We start from the raw sequence: 27,569 nt of genomic DNA on the forward strand, positions 1-27,569 counted from the left end.
CAGAGAAGGACTTGGGCATCCTGGTGGACAAATAATTGGGTATGAGTCAGCAATGTGCACTCTCAGCCTGGAAAGCCAGCTTTATTGCAGGCTGCATCAAACGAAGCAAGTTGAGGGAGGGGATTCTGCAATATATTCTTCCACTGTAACTTCTGTATTTTGTCTTGTTCCCTTTTCTGTAGTGTTTTAGAGAAGACGTAGCTTGCATTGGTTGTTCTTTTAGTTTCAGTGGGACTTTTTTGTCTTTTAAACCTGTAATGGTTTTACACTTGTAAAATCTAAAAATTGATTTTTTTCTGATGATCTCAAGTAACTGTTTTATCTCTTAAACACTTTTAGGACAGAAGTGTGGACAAATCAGTTTGAAAAGCTGTGATCATTTAGATGGGAGCTTGGTTGACAAGCCTGGATTTTTATTTTTCCTTTTGTGTGTCTGGTTTCTGCCACTATAATGTTGGAATTGGAGCTGTGTTCTGTTTCCTTTGTTACATGCTGCTTTTTAATTGATTACCTTTATGTAAAAAGGCTTTCTAGACAATGCCAACCTTTTTGTAGGATTTGGTAATTTACTTTTGGTAATTTTTTCTGTCTGGAATGCAAAATGGCAAAAGTTGCCTAGCGGTAAAATTTGCGTTACAGCATGCCTTCCTGCAGAAATAGTGTGAGCTGGTGTAAATGATGGTGTTAGGAGTGTAGGAGAAGACAGCAAAGGGAGGAGATGTCTCACATGAACGTGTATTCACAGAATGTATTAGGAATATTTTCTAGAATAGTGTTGTTTTCATTAATGCCTCTGCCTGTAATGAAAAGGCAAATGAGTAGAGATTGGTTGAATGTAAGCAAATAATGGCTAGCATATGTTTTATTTTATTCATCTAATTAGAAGATCAGTAAATAACAGGCAACTTGACTCTTGTGTTCAAATTCATAGTTTGTATCAATGATTGCTATTTAAATACTGATTTAAAAGTAAGGAACGGGAAACAGCTTTAAGCATAGCATAAATGTTCTATATTATTTCTGCAAACAAGCAGTGCAATATTCTTTTATTTTAAAGATTTATGTTTGTTACATGCTATATAATACATTGTCGTTTATTTGGGGAAAAGCTTGTCTTGCTGACGTTTGCTTCAACACCTACAGAGTGTCAGCATCTGAATGGGTTTTTTTTGAAAATCACGTCATTCTCCACTAGCATGTTAATGACTGGCTGGTGAATCAGCTTTTAGATGGATGCATTGTCTATATTCAGAATTGGAAAAGAAATTCTTACTTATAAATTTGACTTCTTTTGCTTAAAACGCTTTTTAATATTTTCTCTCCAAAAGACAGACTGTCCAAATGAGCTGACAGGGTGCATATGTGCCACTTTCATATAACATGAGGTTGAATCATGCTAAGACCTGGTATCAGACTGTGATGACTGGGTCTCTGCTGTTGAATGCAGTTTCATCTTGAACAAACCTGGTGTTATTCATACTTTCTAGTCCATACACAGGCCCAAAAGATTTCCTGTGGCCCTCAGCTTATCATGTTCGTGGGGATTTTCATATCTGATCTCAGGATTAAAAGGATTTAGCTTTAGAATTCTGTCTAAATGCAGGTTTTAATAAAATCCAAGTTTAGGACGTATGTCCTAAAATGCTCTTTCATGTCTGAGCATTGACTGTGCTAAGCTTTTCTAATGCTGAAGCTTGACAGTAAATGCCAGCGTAATGGAAGGGGTGGCCAGGAGGAGGTCGAGGATGACATCTCCCTCCTGCTGCTCCCGTGGTTTGCATATTTATTTTTAACAGAACTACAGCATATTCTGTTCTGTTGAACTGGTCTTAGTAGAGCAACAGTAGAAAAATGCAGTCTTGTTCTGTGGATGCTTGTGTCCTGTGACAGTAGTGGGTGAGTTCACGTCCTAGAGGCAAACGGTTTTGCTGGCCAATGTTTGGAATATTGCAATGTGTTTATTCAGTTTGGGTAGTGAGCTCTAAGAAATGTTTGAGAGTGTCTACAATTCCTTATATCATCTGGGAGGGGCAGCAGCTTCTTAACAGGCCAATCTAATTAGCTTTCTGTGTGGGGGTTCTTGAAGGTAATCTTATTGTGTTGTTGGTAGAAAAAACATTATCTCCTACTTCTGCAAGGTAAATCTTGGGTTTAAAGTAGTTTTTTTACTACACCTCTTATTTGCACTGCTGTGAAGACCTCCAAAACTGGAGCTGTGAGGTAGAAAAGTACTTGCAGACTGCCGAAGGCTGAGGAGTGCATTGCTGAACCACATTTCACCTTACTGAAAAGGGATACAAACTGCAAGTAGAGAGCTCTTCCAGGGGCCATTAATGAAAGTGAAGTATTTAAGCCTTGCTCCATGTAATGTAAGGTGTGAAAGAATAGTTTGCGTTAATAATAATATATGAATGAAGGTGACTTTTAATATGGCAAGGCATGCAGCTGCTATGTAGTGCAATTACATTACGTAAATTCAGAAAAAAACCCTTACTAGTAATTTATGTATTAAAATTAAAGGAATGCTTCTGTGCTCTATTTGACTTGTCTATAAGATTTGCTTCATGAGATTATTAAATATTGGTGTTCATCTATCTTTAAATAGTATTGAACAGTTTACACAAACTTCAGGGGATATAGAATATCAGTTTGAAAAATAATACAATTGCTCAATAAAATTGTGTTCTATCATTAATAAAAGAAAACTGTGGTTGAGAACATCACTGATATCCCTTGATGACAGAGTATAGATTTCAGAGTATCATGTTTATAGAAAATGTTTCCAGATTTTAATAACATACAAACAATTCTGTGCAGTGCTTCTATTTCCCATGTCTTCCTCTGAGCATTGCATACTAAAAGCCTTTTACAAAGGCTGAGGTTTGGTACATTTGACCAAGAAACATAACAAAAGTTGAAAAGGCGAGAGGTGAAATAGCACACCTCTACCCTCAGCCAGTCTGAAATAATACATTTTAAGTTTCTGATAGCATAGCTTAGGATTTCAAGTTTTGCAGCTGGAAAGGTTAGGATACAGTATTTTCCAGTGTACCTTGTTTATAGATGAAATTGAAGACTGACTTTATAGGCACTGATTTTTTTAGATTGTGGCAACATAAGGAGACACAATTTTAATTGCAGGAGGAATAAAATTAACAAATGCTTAAACATGTTTTTCCTTTTGTACAGGTGATAAGTCAGTATTTGCATGAATCACTGATTTAAAGAACCATTAAATTTCCCACTTTAATCCTCTAATAGTTTATTCCACTAAGGAAGAATCAGAACAAGGAACTTGATTGTGATGAAACAGTGATTGTTTCAAAATTAATCCACACCCATTTTTTAACATCAAGAATGCTTTTCTTTTTATTTTGAAATTTCAGGAGCTCCAATTTCAAAGACTTACCAGAGAACTGGAAGTGGAAAGGCAAATTGTGGCTAATCAGCTAGAAAGATGTAGGCTTGGAGCAGAATCACCAAGTATCGCCAGCACAAGGTACAAGTCCTGATGACTTCACTTTCATATGTCCCATAAATTAAAGGGCTTTTTAGTGGTGCTTGTGTCCTACATACATATATTTTCACTGATAGCTGTTCACCTTCCATTAATATCCGAAGTATTAAAAAAAATGCAGTTTTGCTGTAAAGAGTTGTGGGACAGTTTAAAGAGGCCTCTATAATAATTGATTACATTTTCAATAAAGTGTATGTAAGGCTTTAATTTTGCTTTAAGTATGTTGAATTTTACTTTTAAGGTTCAGCCAGAGAGAAATACAGTAGACTTAATACATATTTGTGTCAAAGTATTAGTGCCAGTTAAATGCAGTAATCCAGTATTTTTTTTCCCCTGAATTAACTATCTAGTTTCTTCCAGCCTTTCTGAAATACTTTCTGTTGTTAAATTTGTTCTCAGGGAACATCTTGCTATAAGTGTATTATTAGCATATTTAAATATTTTGAAACATACCTAATGTATTTCACATACAATAACTATAGCAGAGCATTTTGTTAATATTTCAACTGTAACTAGTATTCTGATTATTTATTTATTTTTAATTCCTTAACAAGCTTTTTAACTCTAGATGTGTTTGGACACCCATTCATTTCAAGCATATCTTGCATCTGAAAGCCTTGATAAGTGTGTTCTCTTAATGAAACATTTATACGTCCATTTCAGGTTACAGCAAACTTCATGTTGGCCTGTACATAGAGAGTATTCTCTGAACATTATTATTTCTTGCCTTAAATACTGTTTGTTTCTGTATCCTTTCAGGAATAAACTTGGGTATCATTCTGAAATGTTTCCTCCTGTGGCCTTAATGAATATTTCTGCAAGTTAAATGGAAAATTCCTACAAAAACTTAAGAAACAGGAGGCGATTACTTAAAAATAAATTTAAAAAAATCCAATGTACCAGCTAATACCGTTGGGTTTATATATCAAACTACTTGGCCTGAGTTGTTAATTGACATTATTGTTACTATGATGATAACTTTTGTTTGTATCTTGTAATAAAATTCATGTTTTGTTAAGACACTTGGAATTATTAATAATATTCCTTGGACAACGTGACTATTTTATACCCTTCATACTTGCCTGTCTTCCCTCTAGATCCACGTATTTCTCCAACTGCTGCTCAGATTTTGTCTTGAGAGCTTTTAAAAAAGTTAAATTCCTACAGAAGAACAAGTAAAAAGCTTAGTTATGTTACGCTTCCAACCACCTTTCATTTAGTCTTGAATGTCCATTTTCAATGAGTTTGCCTGAAAAAATTCAAAGGAAAAGGTTTTCCTAAATCCCAAGTCCAGAGAATTTTACATGCAAAGAACATCTGAGTTACCTTATCCCACATAATATAGTGTTATTTTTGAAATAATGTACAATTACCAGTAGCTACGCAGTAAGTTAGATCCTGTGCTTCCTTGAAATACTATAATTAACCAAGATGAAAAACATAATTTATATCATGAAGCAGCCAGAGAAGAAATGACTCCCTTATGGCTAATCTTGTTTATTTGTATATTAAAAAAAAAAACCTATGAAAGTTTAGGGACAGAAGATACTAGCATGTAAGTTGGTTTGCATTGTACTTCGGTATGAGTACCTTCACAAATCTAGGTAAACTCTTCAAGCTCTAGGCCATAAATTTTCCATAGTTGCTAATAAAATATTTTACGCATTTAAAATAAAAGCCTAATGATATTCTTAGCTCTTATAGACATATCTGTATTCTGACCACTGTTCTTACATTTCTAAATTTTTGTATCCCAGCCGAGTCTGGTCCTGTATAGATGAGAATGCCATGCTACATCAGTTTTTTACTGAAGGACGTGGGATTAAAACTTGGTTTAGACATTATGTTCTGAGATGTGTGTGCCTTTGGTTAATTTTTTTACTTACTTTCTTAACATGGATGTCCATTTTAAGAGATGTGTGAGAAGCTGGGGGGGCAGGGGGAAATCTGTGATTGAATTAGATGGTTTCATTTCTTCACAACAAGTTGCTTTCAGTGTAGTTAGAAGAGCTGTCAAAAGAACCAAGGTAAAACAATCTCTCAGAGCGGTATCACAGCAGGCACAAATACAGCAGCAAAATTTAAAGCCATTAAAAGGTTCCTGTGTTTCCCCAAACTAGGTGATACAAATGTTTTGCGAAGGCTGACAAGAATTTAAATAACCTCAAAGGGGGCATGTAGAAGAGGCTTGGAAACTGAATGCCATGTTGAGAGATTGGTCATGGACAGCTAACAGCGTGCTCCCAAAAACACAAAGATGCTAAGCATTCAGAGAGCAAGATGATGTTTTTCTCCTAGCCAGATGTAAGAATTGTCCAGCAGTCTTATATTAAAAAAAAAAAAACCCACAACACCCCAAAACAATGATAAAAACTAAAAAAACAAGCAAAACTAAAGCACAAGATGCATATGCCTTTTTGTTTTTATCCTGTGTTCAAGTTTTCTGTCCCTGAGGAAATCAACAATGCTTTGTTTCAAAGTTAGTGCTTTAATCTCCTTTAATGTGGTTAAAACATTCAGGAGCATTTAGTTTTCAGAGGTCCAGCTGAAGGTTCTGTTGACCTTGGTGGTCATTGCAGTGCCTCTGATTTACCCACTTCTAAATGGAATTCCTGCAAGCCAGTGCTGGCCGGGAGGTGGTCCTACTTTGCAAAACAGATGCTGACATGAAGGCACAGGTACTTTTGCAGCAGCATACGCCTGTTTTGGTGGTTGCAGCTTGAGCTTCAAGCTGTTCTGTGTCTTGTCAAGTCATCCCTGTGAGCCAGCTCATGACCCAGTTGCACCAGTGCCAGCCCAAGGGAAGTCATAGTTACAGCTGGTGAGCAAAGGGTGAAGTGCGATATCAGTACCTTAAACTAGCTTAAACAGCTGTAGCTTGTACGTGTGGCTTCTCAGCAAGTCTTCACTGCCATGAGCCCAGACTCTGGCACAGTCTGGAGTGCAGGCTGTGCAGATGTACCATCTGGAGGTAGACACCGATGATCAGGCTGTCACTTACTTGAGCACACCTGACAAGGACTCTCACTGCAGCATCACGGTTCATTCTGTTACTGCTAGGCCTTAAGAAAAGTGTGTGTTGCTTTGTACGCGTGAACGAAGCAGAACAAACAGAAAGCACTTGTAGTTTAGATTTGTTAGTCTGTTGCCCACCTGTATTGCAACTATATGGTAAATGCAAGTAACACACAGCAGTCGTTGGCTGTTTTGCTCTCTGAAGAGGAGTGTGAGAGATGAGAAGAGCAGATCTGCTGATCCTGAACAATTGTAGTGTAATGGGCGAAGGAAGTGCTAGATCTGCTGCAGCGCTGAATTCCAGTACAGCAGCTTTATTTTTGTGTACCTGTAGGTTATTTGTCTGTTAAAATTATTTCTTCTCATAATTATTTTTATAAATGGGTATTGTACTCAGCACTTCTGAGATGTTCATGGCATCCTGTATACTTTCAAACCTCTTAAGAGCCTGAAACAATATGTGGTATTAGTGTTACATGTAAACATTAAATATTTTTATCTGTGTTACACACTAGAAGATCAGAGATGGTAGACTGGGAAAAACAACATGAGGTTTCAGTTGTATCTTCTTACTTCCATTTCATGCTATAACATGTACAGGTTTCTGTGAAGAAGGCACTGGGCTGTTCAGCCTCCTGTACAAACAGATACAACACTGCAGCTGACTTTCCATCTGTAGCATTACTGACTCTGTTGGATTCAGTTTTGGGCTGCCAGTTGTGTTGGAGTATGTGCTGATGCAGGTAGACATCGATATGTATCAAGGGGTCAGTAGTCGGGCTCACTTCATAAAGCACATTGCCTAACCTCTCTGGTGGGAATTGGCTCTGTGACTCACAGTCGACTGATTCTTCTCGTGAATTACCTGTTGTGTGTAACTTAATAAAACTGAGTGGTGTTGGGAACCAAAAGGCTTATACTTGTTTAATTTTAAAATACTGCACTTGTAATAGCAACTTGCCACGCTTTAACAAAAGAATAGTAGGTAAACAGCACACTAGACTTCATCAGAATGCAAGCCCTTTTGGCAGTACAGTAAATAATAAAAAATGTAACACTTCTAGTACTGAACGGTCAGTTTGAGTAATAATGCTCCTGCCTGAAGCCTTCTGAGTTTTGTAAAATTAAACACAGCTACTGGGATGGATTATTTTCTTCACTTTTCCCAATGCCAGCTGAAATACAACGAACACTTCCTGTAGTAGTAGAAAATACTCCAAAGTGATTCAGTAAAATATTGCACTCTGTGATTGAACGCTGTAGACTTTGAAATGAACATGTGTTGCATTTCATGGTCGCGCATGTTTTTTTCCCATAAAATGGGAGAACACTTGTAAAGGGTGTAAACAGAGCAAGTAGTTCTGCTTGAAAGCCAGCACGCTGTTGTGTGAAGCTGTGCAGCGTTTGTTCCGTGTGAGGAGCCGTAACATGCGAGACGCTGCCAGACGACGCACCGCCCCCGTGCTTGGGGCATTCCACAGCGTGCCGCAGCAAGTTTATCCTGATGAGACTGTTCTCAGTGAGCTGATCTGGGTGCAATTATCCTTACAGAATACAGTTTAGTTTGGTTCGTATGGTGTATTTAATATTTCAGCATTTCCAAAAGGTGTATTTGAAATTGCTTGCATATATTGCAATATATGATGGCACTTTCATGGCAAATTATAAGCTCCACTAAAATTACCTTTAGAATCAGCATGGACTTTCGGGGCAGGGAGAGGGAAGGAATCCCAGTAATTTAAACTATTTATTTATTTATTTATTTACACTAATACTATGCTTACTGAAATTTGAAAACAAGTCTATTAAAGGACAACATTAAATTTAAAAGTAAGAAAAGATACGCTTCAGTTGCTTTGCAGAGTTTCAGCATACAATAAAAGCAGGACTAAAAGGTATTTAACAGCATTTTTCTCAGTAATGAATCATTTTAAATGAAGATCTCCTACTTGATCATCATAGAGCCCTTGGAAAAATGTTCTGGGCACAGATATTAATAGTCCATGTATCCTAACAGTTTAGAAGAAATGATGATTAATTCCGTCATTAGTGGCTAGGTAAGAGCTACTTGCCATGTTAGCTAAGATAACCGGTCAGCTGGTCACCTGACAGTTGCCGATGCTGAGCACTTGGAGGAAGGACCCATCTCTGCTGCAGAATGAGGGAAACTCCTTTTGTTAGAAACTGGTCCATGCCATGATTGCTTTAGGCATTTACAGTTCTTACTGCGTGTGTTCTAAGCCTTCTTCAATCTAGCTGTACAGTTTCTATTTTCAATTTTACAGGTAATTACGTATAAAGATTTGTTTTTTATTTTATTACATTTTAGATTGTAGTGATACCTTGTGAACTTAATTTCAGAATTTGAGAATGGACTGTGTTAGGTTTGTTCTGCTGTTTTTCAAAACAGCATCAAGTGGCTTTTCCTCTGTCTTTACTGTTTGATTGAACTTTGAAATGTCTTTAATTTAGAATTGTCTTAGAAAGTGAACTTGTTTTTTTCTTATCTTTAATTTCTGCTAATTCTAGAGTAGGAAAAAAGAAAAAAAAAAGGAAAAAACAAGAACATAACCATTGGTTTATGTAATATCAGCAAATATTCAGGATTTTTTCATGTTTTCTTCACAGCCTGGTCAGATTTGCTTTTTTGACTGTACCTACATGTTAGACAGAACTTTCCATTGATGTGTTTCCTTCTGGTTTGTACACTCTTGCTCACTTCAGGTCTTCAGGCAGTCTTGGGAATGTAAATACATTAAGAATCATGTTATAGGTATTTTCATTAGTGGTTAAGGTGACATACAACCTTTGATGTGTATGCAGTATGTGTTGCATATTTTTGAAGTAGTAGTTTTACCAGATGACTTCAGGAAGCACTAGAGGGTCCCCTACTCTTAACTAAAAGAGTCACTGTATTTCCAGTCAGTCCATCATTTAATAAGGCTATTTAAGGTGCTTACCCTAGTTGAGTGGGTGATCAAAAACACTTACCTTCTGATACAGAAGGCGTAATTCCAAGTCCAGTACTGAATGCTGTGTCTTTCTTTTGGCACTTCAGCTGCGGCACTCAGACAGCATCAACTCTTCGTTTAAAATTTAGAGATGCTTATTTTTTACATGTCTACATTGAAAATAAGTGAAACTTGCGAAGTTTCTTGTTATAGCTCCAGTATTCATATTTTTGTTTTCTGTTTACCCAGACTGTGAGCCTTTCTGAAATTCTGTCAAAGCTTTTAAATGCCAGTAGAACTGAGGAATTTGGGGATTTTTATGCAATTTGCTGATGTTCAAATATAAAAAAAAATATTGTAGCTTACTGATGAGTTTTCTGGTGATAAATTGAAGAGTGATGATTTAATATTGACTTCAGCTGCATATGTAGATACTTACTATCCTACCAGTAGATTGGGCTAAAAAACAGGATTGTTATTTTTACTGTGAATGCAAATCTACTGCATGCTGCGGATTGAGATGCAGTAAGCAACTGCGTGTCAGCTGAATTATGGTCACTGCTTGTACGAGTGCTTATGCAAGATGACCTGAAATTGCTAGCGGATGGTGGTGATGGGTGAGGTGGCACGTGTTAACCTGTCACCTTCTGAAAATGCCTGTGTCATGGTAGTTACTGTGGGGCATCGTTTAGCTCAGCTAAATCATGCTTGAAGGACTATTAATTCTTTCTGAAGACAGTCAAACATGCCAGACACCTGCATTTTGAATTGCTGTTTTGTGGTACCAGTAAGAAGACAGTGGTGATGGGTGGTATGCTGCTGACTGCGTGGGGTCAGATGGCATAGGGGGCTGTATGGCAGCGGTGGGCTGGTGTCCACCATGCCCAGATGTTCTGTGTGCTGGGGGGGGCTTGGGAGGCTTAGTTGCTTTTGAGCATTGCATTTCAACTTGAAATGCCATACTTCAGTACAAGTAACCACATTTGGGTGTAGTATTCTAGATACAGTTTTCTAAATACATACCCAGAGTGTTAGTGCTGGCCTGTGTCAGCTGAAAACCTCTAGCAAGTCACAGGACCACTGGCTTTTGGTGGCAGAGCTGTTTAATTTTTGTATGGAGGCCATGTCTGTGGTACTTGGTACATTGTCTAGCAGAGTAGGTACAGGAATTAGGCATATTCATTAAATCAAGGAGATAGTTATTAGAAAAGCTGAAGACTGAAAATTACCTCATTTTGTTAAATTATTTGTGAGAACTTCTACTAACCTGTATCAACAAGAAAAACAGAAATATGAAATCTCATTTCATTGGATGGTTGCCAGTTGCTTGCAACGTGTATTACAAGTTTATGGAGTTTAATATATGCTATTGTATTAGGGAAAAATCACCCTACACCAAGAATTCACAGTTAGAAAAAGCTTTAAGCTGAGATACTGTGTATAATTGTAAGCATGTTCTTGATGTAGATATTTAAAATGGGAGAGGAAGGACAAGTGAAACAATACATTCAGTCTTAACAGGCCCCTTGAGTTTTGGCTGACAGCTCCGCCTAAGCAGCAAGCGTGAATCCCTGCGAGTAAACTATTTACTACTGGGTGCCTGACAGAACAGATGTATTCCAATGATGAAAGCTTAGCCAAGCAGTAAACAAAAATACTAAAGAAATACATGTGAAGTACATACATTTTTCAGTGGAATTATGTATTTAACTTTTTACAGCTTTTCACCATATTAGAAATATTTAATAAATAATGCTTAAGTTTTTCAGCTGGTGCCTTTTTTTTTGATGAAAACAGCGGTATATTAAAGCAGTTAAGCAATGGAAATCACTACTTCTCTCAAGTGGTACCATTCAAATCACAAATACATTTAATCTTTTGGAATATTTGCTAAGATAATAAGCTTAGACTGTTTTGTATCATATATTACCTTCAAAAGATGTATGTAGCACTGAGAATTTAACTGTCCTGTCTAGAAACTGAAGTTCATAGTTGTGTTTACATAATTTTTTAAGAATAGCATACTGCTTAAGACATCTTAACAAAAATCAGAAATCTGCAATTTTTTTAAAATTGTGTTGTTCCTGTAGCCTTGCCATCCCATACACAGGTACTGGCAGAGACCTGGCTGTGACCCTGATCAGCCAGTTCTGCCGTTGAAGTGTGGCCAAACCATTGAGCTGTCATAGCCATTTGGCTAAGATGAACGTTGACCTCCTTTTCTAGCTTGGAAATGGAAAGCTGGAAGGTGTTTATTTGAGAACTATCTCTTGAAGAATGTAAAATGGTACTAGTGATACTTCATACATTTTGTCTCTAAATGACTGCATACAAAACCTTTTCCATTTATCAGATGATTAGGTTTTTTTCCAGATTGGCAGCTGGTTCAATTTTGTGTCTAAGACATCAGCTTTGAACTAAAGCTGTAAGATGACAATGGAAAGGTGTGAAAAGAAGAAAGGGACAGAAGAGAACCAGCCAAACAAAAAAAACAGAAAACAAACAAAATCTGGATACTTAGGAAATACAAGTGAGGAAAAAAAAAGGAACAAGAAAAAATTAATAGATTTATTTCAGCAGAGTTTGTATGCGTGCTCCATCCTCAGTTACCAACTGTTTGTATTACTGGTCAAAAAAATTAGTGTTTCAGTGTATGTATTTTATATGCACTTGGTGTAGAGTTATGTTTTTATTTCACTTAGTCTGTGCGCTCTTGTGAAGCAGATTGAGAAGGGAAGAGAACATTTTTTCATGTGCATGACTCTATTGCTGGTATTTTATCTATGCTTTCCCTCCATGGCATTTAAAAATAGCTGCTATATGGTAGTAATATTTATATCTTAACTCCTTTCACTGAAAACTATATTCATCATACCAAACTGTTCCAAAAGAAGAATATAACTTCTGCATGTTTACCCTACTAACCTAATTCTTTTTCAAGGATAATAGTGGGCTAATATTAAGTATTTTTAGAAGTGCAGTGCACCATGTATGGGCTCTCTCTAGATGTTGTACATGGTAATATCAGGACAAGACAATATAATGACTAGTTAATGGCAGCAGCCGTTGGTAGTGCAGTATTTCACCACACTGGTTTTTAAACAGTGGAATAAAACGCATTAGACTTACTTATCAAAGCAGAAAGATTTAACTTCAAAACATTTCTTCTGTAAGGTGACACAATGAGATGATTAAGTTGGTAGATGTTGGGCTTCAGCAAAAATAATGAGTCAAATTAAACTCTTAACCCGTCTAATTGTTCATGAAGTAGCTTTCTACTTATGACCCATAGTCAGAGCAACGTTTATTGTTCCTAAGTCCTGTACATGTAAAGAATGTTCAATTAGCCAGATGTGTTGGGTAAGGATATGTCTGGGGGGTTTAAAATCGTATGTAAGGGTAAAGTATTTCTGTATGCTTAGCACTTTTTACCTTGGCTAGCACCACAGAATGATGTCATCTCATTTTAAAGATTTGAGTTTCCAGGAAGTCAGAAGAATAAAGGAAAAGGTGAAGAGTGTTAAACTTTTGTTGTTCAGGTAGCATGAGAATTCTGGGCCCAGTGCTCACAGTATCTGTCCGATAGTCTTCATATTTCTTCATTTCAGTGGCGGAAAGTATTAATGAATAGGCTAACAGTAACTGATTAAAGGACCCATTATATCCAAGTTTGCTTTGTAAAGAGTAAAGGATATACTCAGTAAAAAAATCATGTACGTTAACTGACATTGGGAATTCAGCTTTCCTTTTTTTTTTTTTTTTTGCAAGCCAGAAAACAGTGCTAAGTTGCACAGAATTTTATGGCATGTAATTACAATTCCCAAAATACCCTAAAGAAACAATCTGGAGTTAATGCACTAATTAGATTCAGTAGTAGTGTACTAGAAATGAGAAATATTTTTAACTTTTTGTTTAAATTGAATGAACTTTAGCTCAAGGCTGTGCAAAAACTGAGGTTTGGTGGTCTTGGCATTGCTTACTGCTCTGGAATAGCCAGGTGGTGGTAGCACTGTTCCTGTGCTGTAGAGTTCCTGGGGTCTGTGGATACTTCGGGTTTTTCACAGAGCTGTCTAGCTTGTGTGCCACGTTCACTTAGTCTGTTCTTCTGCAGAAAAAGTTGTAATAGCTTAAGAAATAACCATCTGTAGCCGTTTATGAGCTCCTGTTAGCTGGAGGCTATGAGCTTCTTTCCTGAAACACCTTAGCAGGTTCTGTCATGCAAAATCTGGGTTTGTTTAAATCCCAATTTAAACTATACCACTAAAAGTAGTTTAAACTAATCCACCTGACTTTGCACTCGACTGGAGCGACAGAACTCACAAGGTCACAGTAGCTGAGTTTTGGAGGAGAGAGCAGTGATGTTTGTTGTAGAGCAAGTTGTTAAACTATCCTAGTTAAACCCTCGGGATGATATTCAGTTGAACTAGTTGCGTATCCTGGTTAGGCTTGTAGTTTCATTTTGTTTATGTACTTATTTAGTGTTTCTGACATTGGACTTGTGTCCCAGTACTCTGAAGTTATTTCATCGTTGTCTAAACTTAAGATATGTGTGCTTCTGGGCTTGGACAAGTTGGTCCTTCAGGAAAGAGAAAATATCTGCAAAAGTTCAGGCGTGCATCTGAATTTGATGGTATCAGTGTTTGAGCGCTCTCCACAAGCATCTCGGAAATACAGTAGAACACAAAGAAAACTGTGAAGTCAGATGAGCCTGAAAGGTCTCAATCTGGAGTTCAGCTCTTCACCTGTAATTCTGTACACCTAGTTTCAGTCTATTTAACTGGTCCACTTTATGTACATACTAAAGAAAAAATCAGTGTAACACCCCAAAAGACACTAAAATTGTTGACTGAGGGAAGGAATAGCCAGTAAGTAGTAAAGTAGATATGAAGTTGGCTTTCAGTCACTTCAAGCCTGCATTCAAATTCTCCTTTTTCTTTACGTTTCATTGTAATTGTAGTTTAGTTTGTACTCATATGCAAGTTTAGCACCCTTTTATACACAAATACTTTGTTTCCAAAAAAGGCTCCTAAATTATTGTTCTTATTTTTAGAAAATAAGTATCTGGTGGTGTTTATGTTGCTGTGCTAAAGTTTTTTGTAATTAGTAGCTGTGGTAGAGAGAAGTAAAATAAATAATACTAACTTAGGAGTAGATACATCTTACCCAAAGTCACAGTTTCATGCTGATATTTAGATATCATCAAATCTCATGGCCTTTCCTGTTTTTCCTTTGAACAGCTTTTTGTTTGGCAAATAGCTGCTTATAATCATTGCAAAAATCACTTAATATTCAAAGTTTGATAGTTCATATGTAGAGTGAGGAAACTACATATTTTTTATGGGAGAACATATCTAGTTTTATAATGCATGGATTAATTTTGCATTTGTCTGCAAAGGTAGCCATGCATCAGTATTGTTAACTACACATGAACATTGCTTTGTAGAAGAAACAAAATGGTTAAGAAAGTTTGATATAAAATAGTTATTGGAAAAATACAAGAGAAGTAGGGCTTTACACTGATACTAAACACCAACTCCATCTTATGAAATAATTGTTTCCTGAGGCCTGTCTTGAACCTTAACAATGTAAAATCTGTTACCTGTTTACACTGAGGTGTGCATGTATGTCAAATGGTTTGATTTCTCATATGCAAAATATCAGAATTCTTTCTGGAAAACTAGAATATGAAATAACAGTAAAAATTGTAGGTTTGTTTCTGTTCAACTGTAGAAGCAAAATGCCCTAGACCCTCCCACGCGCAGTGACTGCTCCTATCTTTGCAGTGGTTGGTTTGCTGCTGATCATACATATATAACTGGGAACACTTTCTGTATATGCTATTCTATTTACATCGTTACACCTTAAATTATAAGTGTGTGTCATAAATCATGTACGCTCCTTGATAATTTGCTGTAGTAAGTTACAGGGCATTCCCACTGAATAATACAAAATCAAAATCAATAACCAATGGTTTAGGTGCCCGGTATTATGTGCTGCAGAATATTATTTATGTGGGCTATTGAAATTTTGCTGGGGTTTTTTTGTACAAATTTGTATGCTTCGGTTAAAAAAAAAATAAAATCCAAAGTACCCACATGGTTCATTTTCGTGATAATGTTTTTTCTTTCTGCAGCTCTACTGAGAAGTCATTTCCTTGGAGATCGTCAGGTATTATCTTTTATGTGTACATCTTGCTTTAAGCCCCAAAACCTTCATTTTATTGGCATTCTTTGCTTGTCTTGAAGTCAACTGAACATCAGCAGCAATGCTATGTATCTTTTTCAAGTATCTTTTCTAAAGTGTAACATGAACATCTTCTTCCTCACACATGAAGAAACTGTTGTGTTCCTTTGTTACTGTAAAAGGTTGGTTTGCTTAGAGGTAGTTGCAGGTACTTTTCTCACACCTTGTTGTGCCTTTGCATTTTTGTGTGAGATGTGACTGCAACAAGTCCTTGTATTGGGTCTCCTTTGCAATTAATTAAAAAATGCTTTCAGTTCTTTCCCATGGCAACTAAGGATAGTGAAAAAAAACCTCTATGTTTTAAGCTTGAAAACTGATTTTCTTTTTACAGATAACCTTACTTAATTGAAAAAAATTTCCAATAAGCGAAGGTTTTTCTAAGGGTGCTTTTTCTATTTTTGAATCTCAGGATAGCTTCAACTTTCTTTCCAAAACAAGGAACATTTGTCTTGTACTTCAACATCTGCTTCTGAGTATACTGGGAGGAATGGATAGGACTGTATCTTAAAAGTGACATTCAGGCGTCTGTTGAAATAATTCAATCTGTCCTTTACAGATCAGAGCATTTGACTATAGTTAAGTTTCTTGCATCAGTTAAAGTATTTCATATTGGAGAGTCAGTCTTCTGAACAGTGGTAGTCTCTTCGGAGTGATGAAGCGTATGTGCAGAAGTTAACGTGTGAAAACCACGCAGCAGGACCAGAAATGGGACCTTGACTCCCTGCGAATTGCTTTTTGCACTGGATCATATTTCTTTAATTCAATCATGTATTCTTGACAGAATGTCATATTAAGCAAAATGTTTAACGTAATCAAAATGCAATTAGCATTTTAGGTAGCTTGTTAAAAGCTGTATTAACCAAGTTCTGCATAGCGTTAATATCTCTTTATATAGGGCTGATGCATACTTGTTTAAAAGCTATCCAGTTTCTGCTGTACAAAGAATAACACATTGCAGTTAGCTGCCTGTTCACTTAAGCATGTTCATCATTATGATAATTGTGACTATTTTAGGTAAATAAGTCTCTCAAACTATCTACTTTCCCTTCCCCTCCCTGTTTATTTGTTTTATTTAGAGACTAAGCTCTTAAATTTGTGTATAACTGTGTTTACATGGTTTCACTTGCCATCACGGTATCACCTCAGCTGAGGTGAGGCACATATTATCTTTTTTCCTTTTGTTTAAATCTAATATTCTCAACAGCCTACTTGGAATTTAAATTTTGCTAGTCATGGTGGTGCTTCTCAGGTATTCTTTTAGCAGTGTTTTTAAACAGAAGTCAAATTAGTTCTTTCAGGTAATCGAGAAATTAGTTTTGCTTATTCTTTCAATGTGAAAATTTTTTTGTGAGGTTTTGTTTGATTTGTAGTTTTTTTTATCATACTACTTCCCCTGTTTCTATAATGTTCCAGTGAGGTAAAGATACCTTCTACACAGGTCTTGGTCATTGCTTTACTGGTTTATCTCATCCAATGACATTACATTTCTTTATTTCTTCGGTTTTTCATGTAACTTAGTCTGTGTCTATGGTTTGTTTTTCTTCTTTATTTCTGTTAGTTCCTTTCTGACTTTCATCTATCCAGCTTCTATTTTTTCCCCTGTAATTCTTTCCTCCCATTTGTGTGTTTCTTATCTTCAGAATCTCTTGTGCACATCCCTGCTAACAAAAAAACCTGATTTCTGTTTAAATACTATATATATTAATATAAGTCTAGATGTATATTTCTTAGATTTCTGTGTATCTAAAGTAAGGCTTTTCTGGAGTAATTGCTCAGAAGCAGGCATGTGGGGGAAAAGATATTTTTTGCTTAGAATTTCCTGATACATATTTCATTTAATGTATACATTTATGTTATGATTGTAGCATGAATATAAGTTTTACTTACTTACAGATTCACTCTTGAGCTTTGTTTTGAAGAAGTGTCACTAGACTTGAGCACTAAAGTGCACTTTACCAACTGCATGCTGAAAAGTACTGAAGTTAAAGATGAATGAAAACACTACCTTAAATCACCTTTTTTTCCTGACTGCAGATAATAGTTTATATAAAAAAAAATCAGTGGTTTATGTGATGTGACCATACCTGTAATTGCTTAATGCATCAGTAGAATTAAATAGAATTTTTTAAAGAAATGCAAAATGATGTTGTTTTGCACATGCTTATAAATAGAATATTAGATCAGCAACCATTTATAAAGGGCTATTATTTTATTCAGGGCACTCTCCTCATGATTTATAGTAGCAGGGAGAGACTGAAAGACAACAATTCATTTTATTGTGCATTCTTGCCTTTGTTAGAGAGCCTAAACAATCTTTATTTTTAAGCCTTGTGAAAGCATTTGCTTGGTGGCAAATGTGTGATGGAAGCGAGGTTTTGGTTCAGACCTCTGTCTTAGGAACATCTGTACGGCACTGCACAATTGAACTTTATTCTTCCTATGTGTTTTCTCCCAAAATTGATTATTTGTCAGTTTGACGTTGATTTAGTATCATGTAATATCAAGTAATTAAAATAACAGGGCCTTGTATTATTTAAACAGAAAACATGGAACATTAGAATATTGAAGTTGAAAATAATTGCAATTTAAATGTTTCAGTCCCTGCAAGTATTTTATTCCAAAGAATATCTAGTACCCACTGATGTGTGTTATGATCAGTTATCAAGTTAGTGTAACAGGAGCTGTGGAAGTGAGTTATTTCAGTGTTGCTTTTCTGTATCATTTCTAAGCACACTGACAATAAAATTAATGGCAGTGTAGTAACACTTCCTATTAAATCTTAATTAAATTTGGTCATAATACTCCTATTATAATAAATTAATTAGCGTCAAATTATACTAGATGGTTTGGACCTAAGAATGTACTACTGATAAATAACTCTGCTGGCTGCCTGTAATTTCTAAAATTTATTGGGGTGGTTTTTAGTAGTTTGGTATTTTTAATCTGATATTTCAATAGTGTTCAAACATTCCTCATAATAGCAATTAATGAGTTACATTTTTAGTATGAATGTTCCGTTATGGCTAATTGTGCAAATAGTGAGACAGCAGCATTTTATGTACAGCTACCGGTAAAAATCAGAGTATTTATTTACAGCTTGATACGTACAAATACCATTTTTGGTTTTTTCTTGTTTTCTTGTTTGTTTCTTGGTTTTTTTGCTTCTTGCTTTTTGTTTCTCCTTTAAAGTACACTGTGATAGCAACTGTTATAAAGAATTTCCAATAGCTCATCTGTCAGGGTATTTTGGGGGTTTTTTTGTTAGATTTGCGTGGGATTTTTTTTCCAAAAGTACCACTAGATTTTATATCAGAGTATTCTCTGTCAGTTTGAGAGAGTTTTTGTAGCTATTGCATGGAATTTATTTTTCCATCTTCCTCCTAGCTTCAGATTTCTGCAAACTCCTAACAGTTTTGCCTCTTTCTGTTACATGCTGTTAGATACATTTTCAAAGAGCACTTGGCAGGCTTCACCGTCCACAACTCACAACTTTTGACATGAAGCAGTCGCAGAAGTTTTTACTAGACTGTTGCTTCTTAGCATGTTTCTTTTGGTTTCTGCTGGAGGCTCATTCATAGATTTCTTCAGCAAGAATTTAAATATCTGGTGTTACCTTTAAACATAACCCACATTTCCTACTCCCCTTCTTCAGGGGAGGTATTAGGAAAAATTTCTTCACCAAAAGAGTTGTCAAGCACCGGAACAGGCTGCCCAGGGATGTGGTGGAGTTCCCATCACTTGGAGGTGATGTGTGTAGCTGTGGCGCTGAGGGACATGGTTCAGTGGTGGGCTTGGCAGTGCTGGGTTAACGGCTGGACTCAATGATCTTAAAGGTCTTTTCCAGCCTTCCCATGAACTATTCCAGACTGCATCTCAGATGCCTGTTCTTCATCAGTAAGTGTAACGTGATGGCAACTGAATGCTTAATATTTCTGTCAAAAGTAATTTTGATTCATGTTCTCTTACTGCTTCGTGTCCTCATCTTTGTCCTTTTTTTCCAGACTAGGTTTAAATTTTTCATCTCGTCGTAATAGTGTTACGATGTCTCCTTTGCTTTCTCTTGTGAATGAGGACACTTTCCTTTGCTGTCTGTAAAGTTCAGCCAGTATTCTTAGAAATGAAGTTAGCTTAAAAGTTGTTAAAAAGTAAACATTTGGATAATAGTGTATGAAGTAAAAATTGTATATAATTTGCAGCAACTTTTTGTTGATAATACAAAACCAGGGATGAAGTTCAACTCAGGCTTTTGCTTATGAAGGTCTTAAGATTGTAGGATCTTAAAACAAATGATAGCTGTCCTCTCTGTGCTACACCGCAGTTGCACAATGTTTCTACTCTGCGAAGCATACTTACCAGGAATCACATTTTTCATTAAAATAGGTTTGAGCATACATTTGAAAAATTAGAATTGTAGAATTACATAAAAAATACAAGAAACATGATTCTCATACACTAGTATTAACATTCTTTTCATTTAGTTTGGTAGGTGGTACCTGTCTGCCAGTAGACTCTGTTTATGTTGAAAGGAAGTTCTTCATTAGAATGTGTGAGAAATTTATCATGTGTGTTTGCAGGAAACTTCCATATGAAACATTGGATTTATCTTAATTAATTTATTCTTTCAGATCCTCCGACCTCCAGTGTAAACAAGCCTCAAGTGTCAGAGAGTGTTCATACCAATGCCTATGACATTAGGACAGAACCAGAACAAGGGAACCTCTACTCACCAGAACAGACATCTCTCCATGAAAGTGAGGGTCTGTTGTGTGCATTTTAAATATTAGAATGCATCTCTGTATTGACTGTATAAAAATGTAATACAATTATTAATGCAACAAATAACAAAGTTATATAATTTATTTTTTTTTAAGTTCTTCGATGCTTTTATTCTTATGCTGGCTTTGTATCTGCAGGGTCTGTAGGTAACTCAAGAAGTTCAACACAAATGAATTCTTATTCTGACAGTGGTTACCAGGAAGTAAGCAGTTTCCATAACAGCCAAAACTTAAGCAAATCAGAAAACAGGCAGCAGCATTCCCTTATTGGAACCACTAATAACCATTTGGTGAGAAGCTCGCGAGCTGAAGGGCAGACATCAGTCCAGGTATGCTCGAAATAGTGCACTTCATTTCTGTCTGTACACTGTCTGTACCACGGTTTTACAGGCAGTAATTGTATAGCTGGACCTACCTTTGTATAGGCTGGAATTAATGTTATTAAATTATGCTTTTATTTAACACCTTCTTCACTGGTTAAGAAGCAGAAATTATTTGTAGCAGACATAGACTTGTTTGCTGAAATCAGCATGCATGTGATCTGGTTCATTCACTGCAGCAGAAATGATCTAAAACATCTGAGAACTGACTGCAGAGTACGGTGCTAATAGAATATCAAGAAAGTGTCACTCATTTAAAATTCAGTAGCTATATTGGGGAATACCTCCTAGAATTTAGCCTGTTTGTAAACATAGTGCTTAAAGGAAGATGGTGTTTGTCTTCCTGTACCTTCTCCTGTTTCTGGCTTCTTTTGGCCTCCTGTTTCTTTAATCAGCACGACGGTAAGACAGTAATTGACAGAACTTTATTAGCTTATACTAGAACTCTTCAGTTACTGTTCCTGAGTTTCCAAAGTGGTAGAGTGGTGAGGATAGAAAGCATAGGTATTAACATAGAAAGCCAAATAAGAATGAGGAGCAGATGGGTTATTTTTAATGTTGAGAAATGCTGGTTAGAAAAAAGGTTATAAGAAGGAATTACGTTTAGTGTAAAAGCTACTCTTCAGCTGCTTTTATATATTGTTAAACTGTGTGCATTTCTTGTTGACTTCTGTGTCTTATTGGAGAAAGGTATCTACTACATGGTCTAAATGATAAAACTAATATGTGGTTTTGTTTTTAAACAGCCTTCAGTCAATATTGCTACCAACCGAGTCATGAGACGTGTCAGTTCAGTCCCATCCAGAGCACAGTCTCCCTCTTACGTGGTCAGCACAGGTGTTTCCCCTTCAAGGGGGTCGCTGCGAACATCTCATGGGTACGGTTCTCCATCAGTTACTGAGCAAAGATCCCTTGCTTCTCATGCATATTCATCCACTACACTGCCAGTACAGCGAGCAGCATCCCCATATGCTGCACAGAGACCTGCCTCCCCAACGGCCATGCGGCGTATCGGCTCGGTTACATCCAGACAGACAGGCAATCCCAACGGCGGGACTTCCCAATACCAACCGTCGGTCAGAGTTGGCTCTCCTCTTGCCCTTACTGACATACAAACTAGAGTAGCTTCTCCATCCCAAACTCAGCTGGGATCTTCTTCCCCAAAGCGTTCTGGCATGACTGCTGTTCCACAGCATTTGGGAACAACACTGCAAAGAACAATTCATGACATTGAACAATACGGACAGCAGTATGATATATATGAGAGAATGGTCCCTCCGCGTCCAGATAGCCTTACAGGTTAGTAAAAAGGTAAAGACACAGCTTAAAACTTGGTATACACCTACAACTGTAGAAAACCTGTAATGCAATAGTCACTTTATGGATGAAATGTTACAGCACCAGGACATAACTGAGGTGGATGTATCAAATCAGTTGTAAATGCTGATGTCAAACACTATGTATCAATCATAATGCAAGTTCCCTGTGAATACTGTCTTTCCCTTTAATTACTAGATTGCTAGCCATCCATTAAATTAAATCACATATTTTAAGTAGCTAAGTGAAATTCTGAGTCTTTCAAATAGAGGCATTTCAGTATTTTCAAAGATAAAGTACATTTAAATTTATGTGCAGGTTGTACATAAAGTAAATATACTAGGCTGGAGCTAGTTTTGTGCCTAGTTCTTTCTTAAAACATGTAACTTAGTACCACTGAATTTTAGTCTTTTTTTCCCCTAATATTTCTAGGCTATTTCAAAGTACTTTAACTTAAATATAGGTAAACATTGTAATATTAGCTTAAAATAAATTCCTAGAGGTAGTTGTTATGAAGATGCAGTTAGTTTGCATTTTAAGTTCTCTGTGTTCCTGGTTTTGTTCTGGCCTTCATCTAAGTGAGCACATACAAGTTTTTGCAGTTAAACCGTATGCTGTTTTGAACAGACTGTAATGTCTCTTGTCCTTTTTAAACTATTATACTACAGGAAATCCCAACATACTCCTTAGGAAAAGGTGTAAACTGTCTTCTCTCTCACCTTTGTTTGCAAGACATGGTAATCTAACAGTTTGATAAGAGTGGGGGGAAATCTGTTTGCCATGAAAGGCTATTCGATAGTTTAAATGAATGCATAATTTGCAATGTAACAGCAGTCTTGTACTCTTAAAATGTTACTAAGGTACTTCACAAATACCCCTGCCTGAGGATATCACTTTGTCTAAACAAGTGAACTGATACATCTTTAGAAAAAATGAGTTACTGGGATAGTGAATCAGTAATTCAGAAACAGATGCTTTAAATGTAATACTTTTAGTATTAAGGAAATAAGTAGCAACTGTAATTGAAATAAGTGAGCAAGTTTAGAGAGCGTCCTGTAGCCATCTTCACTGTAATCTTTACAGGAAACTTGAAATGGTATGACTTCCCTCTGCTCTGTGTTATGAACTATGAGTAAGAATCCCTCAGTATTGTAAAAAAAACTCTTACATTTTCTAGTATAAATTAGTTTTCATGTTTCTTTAAATGGAACGGTTTCATATAATGCCTGAAATCTTAAACTCAAATTTGTATTTGACCAGTTTTCTGAAAGGAAGTCTGGGTATGGGAGCAGGTTAGTGCTGTAGCAGCCTTTAGCATAACCCAGAACTCTTCCCTGCTCTGTGACCTGAAGGAGAGGATGGATATATGGTCAGGTCCTCTCTTGCTTCTGTGCTTACAGTCTGTAAAAAGAGTACCTGTGCTCTGGGAAAACCGTACTATTAACAAGATGAGTGTCTTCCCAGGGGACAGCGTCACCACCTGGGAGGCAAAGGCCCAGCCGCCCCCTTTGCATTGGACGCCACTCCGGTTGCCTGCTGTGCTGTTCCCCCTGTTTTCACCACCTATAGGTGTGTCTTCTTAGTGATGGCCTGCGAGACCCCCAAAGGTTTCCTGGTGGACACTGCAATAGAGCAGGTCTGTGATTTTGAAGGGAAGAATACCCAGATGCGGGATCCATTTGGTTACACATCACTACTTAATTGTATTTTTAAGGTGTTCCATAGTCTCCATAATTTCTTTGCCTTGCATAGTTAACTCAGCATATTCTATTGCTTCAATAGCTGCTAAAGCTTTAGTGCCTACAGTAGTAATGCCAAAGTGGAGAAAACAGTATTAATTTTATAAAATAGTTTAAAAAAATAGTTTAAAATGAAAAATTATGCTGGCTTTGTGCCCTACTTGAATTTGCAAATGACTAATTTAAATTTTTTAAATGTTTGCCTTGGCTATACCAGCCCTATGTTACATGCTTATTTGTTAACTTTTTTCTAACTCTGTTAACAATTTATGCTTTGAAGTAGTGAGTAAATGTTGTAGATAAACTCTGCATATAATTTCAGGCAAGAAAGATGACAATAAATTATGTTGTAAGATTGAAAAATTTAGGTTAGCAGTCTAGGAAGGGAAGCATGAGGAATGCTGGTCTGAGACCAAGTGGGATGTATGTGATTGTCACACATATTTACTGTAGTACAATGGGAAGTATATTTGGCCACGTTTACTGTGAAGAATTTAATTAAAAGAACAAAACTGCTGAAATTACAGAATAAACTAAGAATGCCAAGAGCAGAAGGAGCTCGAGTCGCGTTCAAAAGGGGTGAAGGGGAGACTAGGTCATTGCAAGATGCAGTAAAGAAAAAGTCAGAGAGTGGAAGAGGACCCTGTGGCAAGGTAAATCTGAGAGGCAAAAGCAGAAGTATTGCGCAGTTGTTTCAAAGGAAGTAAAAATTCAAGAGACTAGAATACAGACATTAAAAATAAAAGCTTTTCAAAATGAAAGAGAATTTTTCTGGTAGAGTAATACTCAAAAACCAAGTTGGTGTAGGTGGCAAAGGTGTTGTGTAGCAATTATGTAAGTAAACTAAATTTGAAAATACGTGTTTGTTTGACTTAAATTTTATTAAGTATGAGCATCTGAGGCTTGTTTAGCACTTCGCTAGCTAAAGGCTTGGCCAAGAAAACTGTTAGTTAGAGCGTATAAAGCAGCGAAACAGATGATACAGAAGAGTGGGAAATTAGCGAGGAGTATTGAAATACAGGAATTCTGAAATGCTTCCAAAATAATTTTTTAGGAGTTAGGGGTAAGGGAGCAACTGATGAGTGCAGAAGAGCTTTTTGTTTGGGTGGTGCATCCTGTTAGTTGCAAAAGCACTGTGCTCTCAGAGCAGTACAAAAGCTGACAAAAAATCGGGTAGGAAATGGTGAAGAACTCTCAGAAAGTAAATTAATTCCATTTTTCCACTACCCGGTTTAGTATATTAGTGCTTCTCTGTAGACTCTGGAAGTACAACATATAAAATAGGGGAACTAGGATGCTTTAGAGAAAAGCATTAAAAATAGATGAGAAGGTTGGTGGAGAGTTAGCTAGTTAGTACATTGCCCGTATCAGGAAGCAAAGTCTGTGGTCAGTGGGAGAGGTGGTGTTATCTGTCAAAAAATGTTCCAGGGCTGACAAAGAAGAAATATGGGATTAAGACTGTACCACTGACCTCCCGATCAGGATGGCAACAGTGAACTTAATAGGAGATTGGTTGCTAATTCAGTTAGCAAAATCGTAAGGGGAACGATGCGTCAGTGCTGGTTACAGAAATACAGTAACACACCAGCATGCATGGAAAGAAACTCTAGGCAACATGAATGAAATTTTAATGGAGCAGATAGAGGGGGAACCTTCCCGAGGAGAAGCACATCTGATCTTGTGCAGTGCTACTCAAAATGCCGCCACTGAAAAGCTGTTCTGCACCTCTGCTGGTAATGTACTTGGGTCTAGCGCTGCAAAAGTGGTAGCAGGAGGCCCACTGCTGAGGAATTTTAAGTTAAATGAAACAGAGATAAGTTAAAAGGAACTCGAGGGGCAGCTGAAAGGCAAGGTGAAAAAAGAGATTCTGGTACAGCTGTGGCATAGCAATGTACATACACACACGCACACGTATCATGGGCTATTTAAACTTTTATAAAGACTTTTCTCCACATGCTTAAATCTCTGCTGCCACTACTGAGAAGATTTTTGCTCTTGCTGCTACATAGCGTTTCATTTTTAGGTTTATGAAGCTCTTTAAGCTGTGCCCTATTTCACTACTGTATTTTTGTCAGGGTCACAATTTACCTTGTCATTGCTGAATCTGTGCACTGCACATGCTGACTTAGCTTTTACTCTGTTTTAGACTTTCAGTTTTAAATGCTGCCAAAACACTTGAGTTGGAAAAATTAAAAGTTGCCAGTGTATGGACAGAACCTTTCATCAAAGGAGTGCTGCTTTGTCAATGAATCTTTCAGTATGGATCATGTAATAATGGAAAGAAGTTTAATGAATAAATGTTTATAACTGTAGATATAACTAACACCTTTCCTTGACTAAAAGAAGAAAGATTCAAGCATAACAGCTTTATTATTTTCAATTGATATGGGCCATGTCCCTCTTCTTGGTTTTAGGCCTGAGAAGTTCATATGCTAGTCAACACAGTCAACTAGGACAAGAATTACGATCAGCTGTATCTCCTGATTTGCACATCACCCCTGTCTATGAAGGCAGGACTTACTACAGCCCTGTGTACCGCAGTCCGAACCATGGAACTATAGAGCTGCACCAGGGATCCCAGTCAGCACTGTATCGAACAGGGTCAGGTGGGTAAAGGGCTCACAAGGCTCTGCCATCAGCTGTGGCCCAAAGGCAAGCTTCATTTACTTCCTGGAGTTTTCTTCTGGAACCTATGGCGTATAAGGGAACATACATGAGATATACAATGCCAGTTTAAAAGAAAAAAAAATAGATGTTATAAAGTAATGGAGATAGAAACTATGTTTGACTGACTTAAAATGACCAGCAGGAATTTAAAAGCTGTTGTGATGTTTGCAGGAAGTACCTGGGGCTATGCATCAGCTTAGGGTCAGAATGTTTTGTTTGATATCACACGCTCGGGTGCATCCAAGCAAATTGTATTTCATGACACAAAAAACTTGGTGCATCCTCTTGCATTCTCTGTGTATCGTTCCCTTACAAATACAGTTTGTTCATTTTTTTTTGTTCATCCATACAGTAAAATGACAGCTTGCACACTTAGATTCCCTACTGCATCTTTCACAGTAACAATACTGGTTTTACCCAACCTCCCAGCAAAGGATAATGTTAAGATACTATATCTGAAGATCATGTATTGACACTGAAATACTTCTGTACTATTTTATAGAATTGCTACTTGTATATTATAAAGTGCATAGGGATTAGATTAGGTTTAGAACTAATTTTCTGTAAAGAGAAATGAAACACATGTTGTAGTGCAGTTCGTTCTTTGAGGTTGATTAGTAATTTGTATAGTGGAGTAATTTCCAAAAACTCAAAATTTTTATTAGAGTGACTATCTAAGGAACTCTCTAGAAATAGTTATAGAGAAGTGTCCAATTCATATGTCATGTTTTCACATATTTGAAAAGTGCTTTTTAATGTTTTTTTAATTTAACTGAAATACTAAGAGTATGGAATGTTGGAGGCGGCAACGGTTTGTGCAGTTCTCCTGTCTTCTACAGCATAAACAAGTTTGGTTTGTCAGGATGTGCCGATGAGGAAGTATGACTAGGAATTGGAAGTCTCTGTTCACTTGTCTACCTAATATCACTTCCTTTGGAAGAACAAAAGCTACCACAACAGCTCTG

At 36.8% G+C, this 27,569-nt stretch overlaps 1 protein-coding gene across 5 annotated transcripts in view; it reads left to right on the forward strand.

Annotated features, from left to right (window-relative positions):
• PKP4 (plakophilin 4) overlaps positions 1 to 27,569 on the forward strand; it is a 101,489-nt gene that overhangs the window by 38,036 nt on the left and 35,884 nt on the right. The window contains exons 3-8 of one of the 5 annotated variants that reach the window (XM_055812332.1): positions 3,387 to 3,499; positions 15,617 to 15,651; positions 20,352 to 20,483; positions 20,640 to 20,830; positions 21,628 to 22,180; positions 26,352 to 26,543. In XM_055812332.1, the coding sequence (XP_055668307.1) occupies positions 3,387 to 3,499; positions 15,617 to 15,651; positions 20,352 to 20,483; positions 20,640 to 20,830; positions 21,628 to 22,180; positions 26,352 to 26,543 (1,216 nt within the window). The remainder of the gene's footprint in view (positions 1 to 3,386; positions 3,500 to 15,616; positions 15,652 to 20,351; positions 20,484 to 20,639; positions 20,831 to 21,627; positions 22,181 to 26,351; positions 26,544 to 27,569) is intronic. The other 4 variants (XM_055812333.1, XM_055812335.1, XM_055812334.1 and 1 more) reach the window with 4 other exon arrangements.

The sequence above is a fragment of the Falco peregrinus genome, chromosome 8, assembly GCF_023634155.1.
Source record: "Falco peregrinus isolate bFalPer1 chromosome 8, bFalPer1.pri, whole genome shotgun sequence".
Lineage (NCBI taxonomy): Eukaryota > Metazoa > Chordata > Aves > Falconiformes > Falconidae > Falco > Falco peregrinus.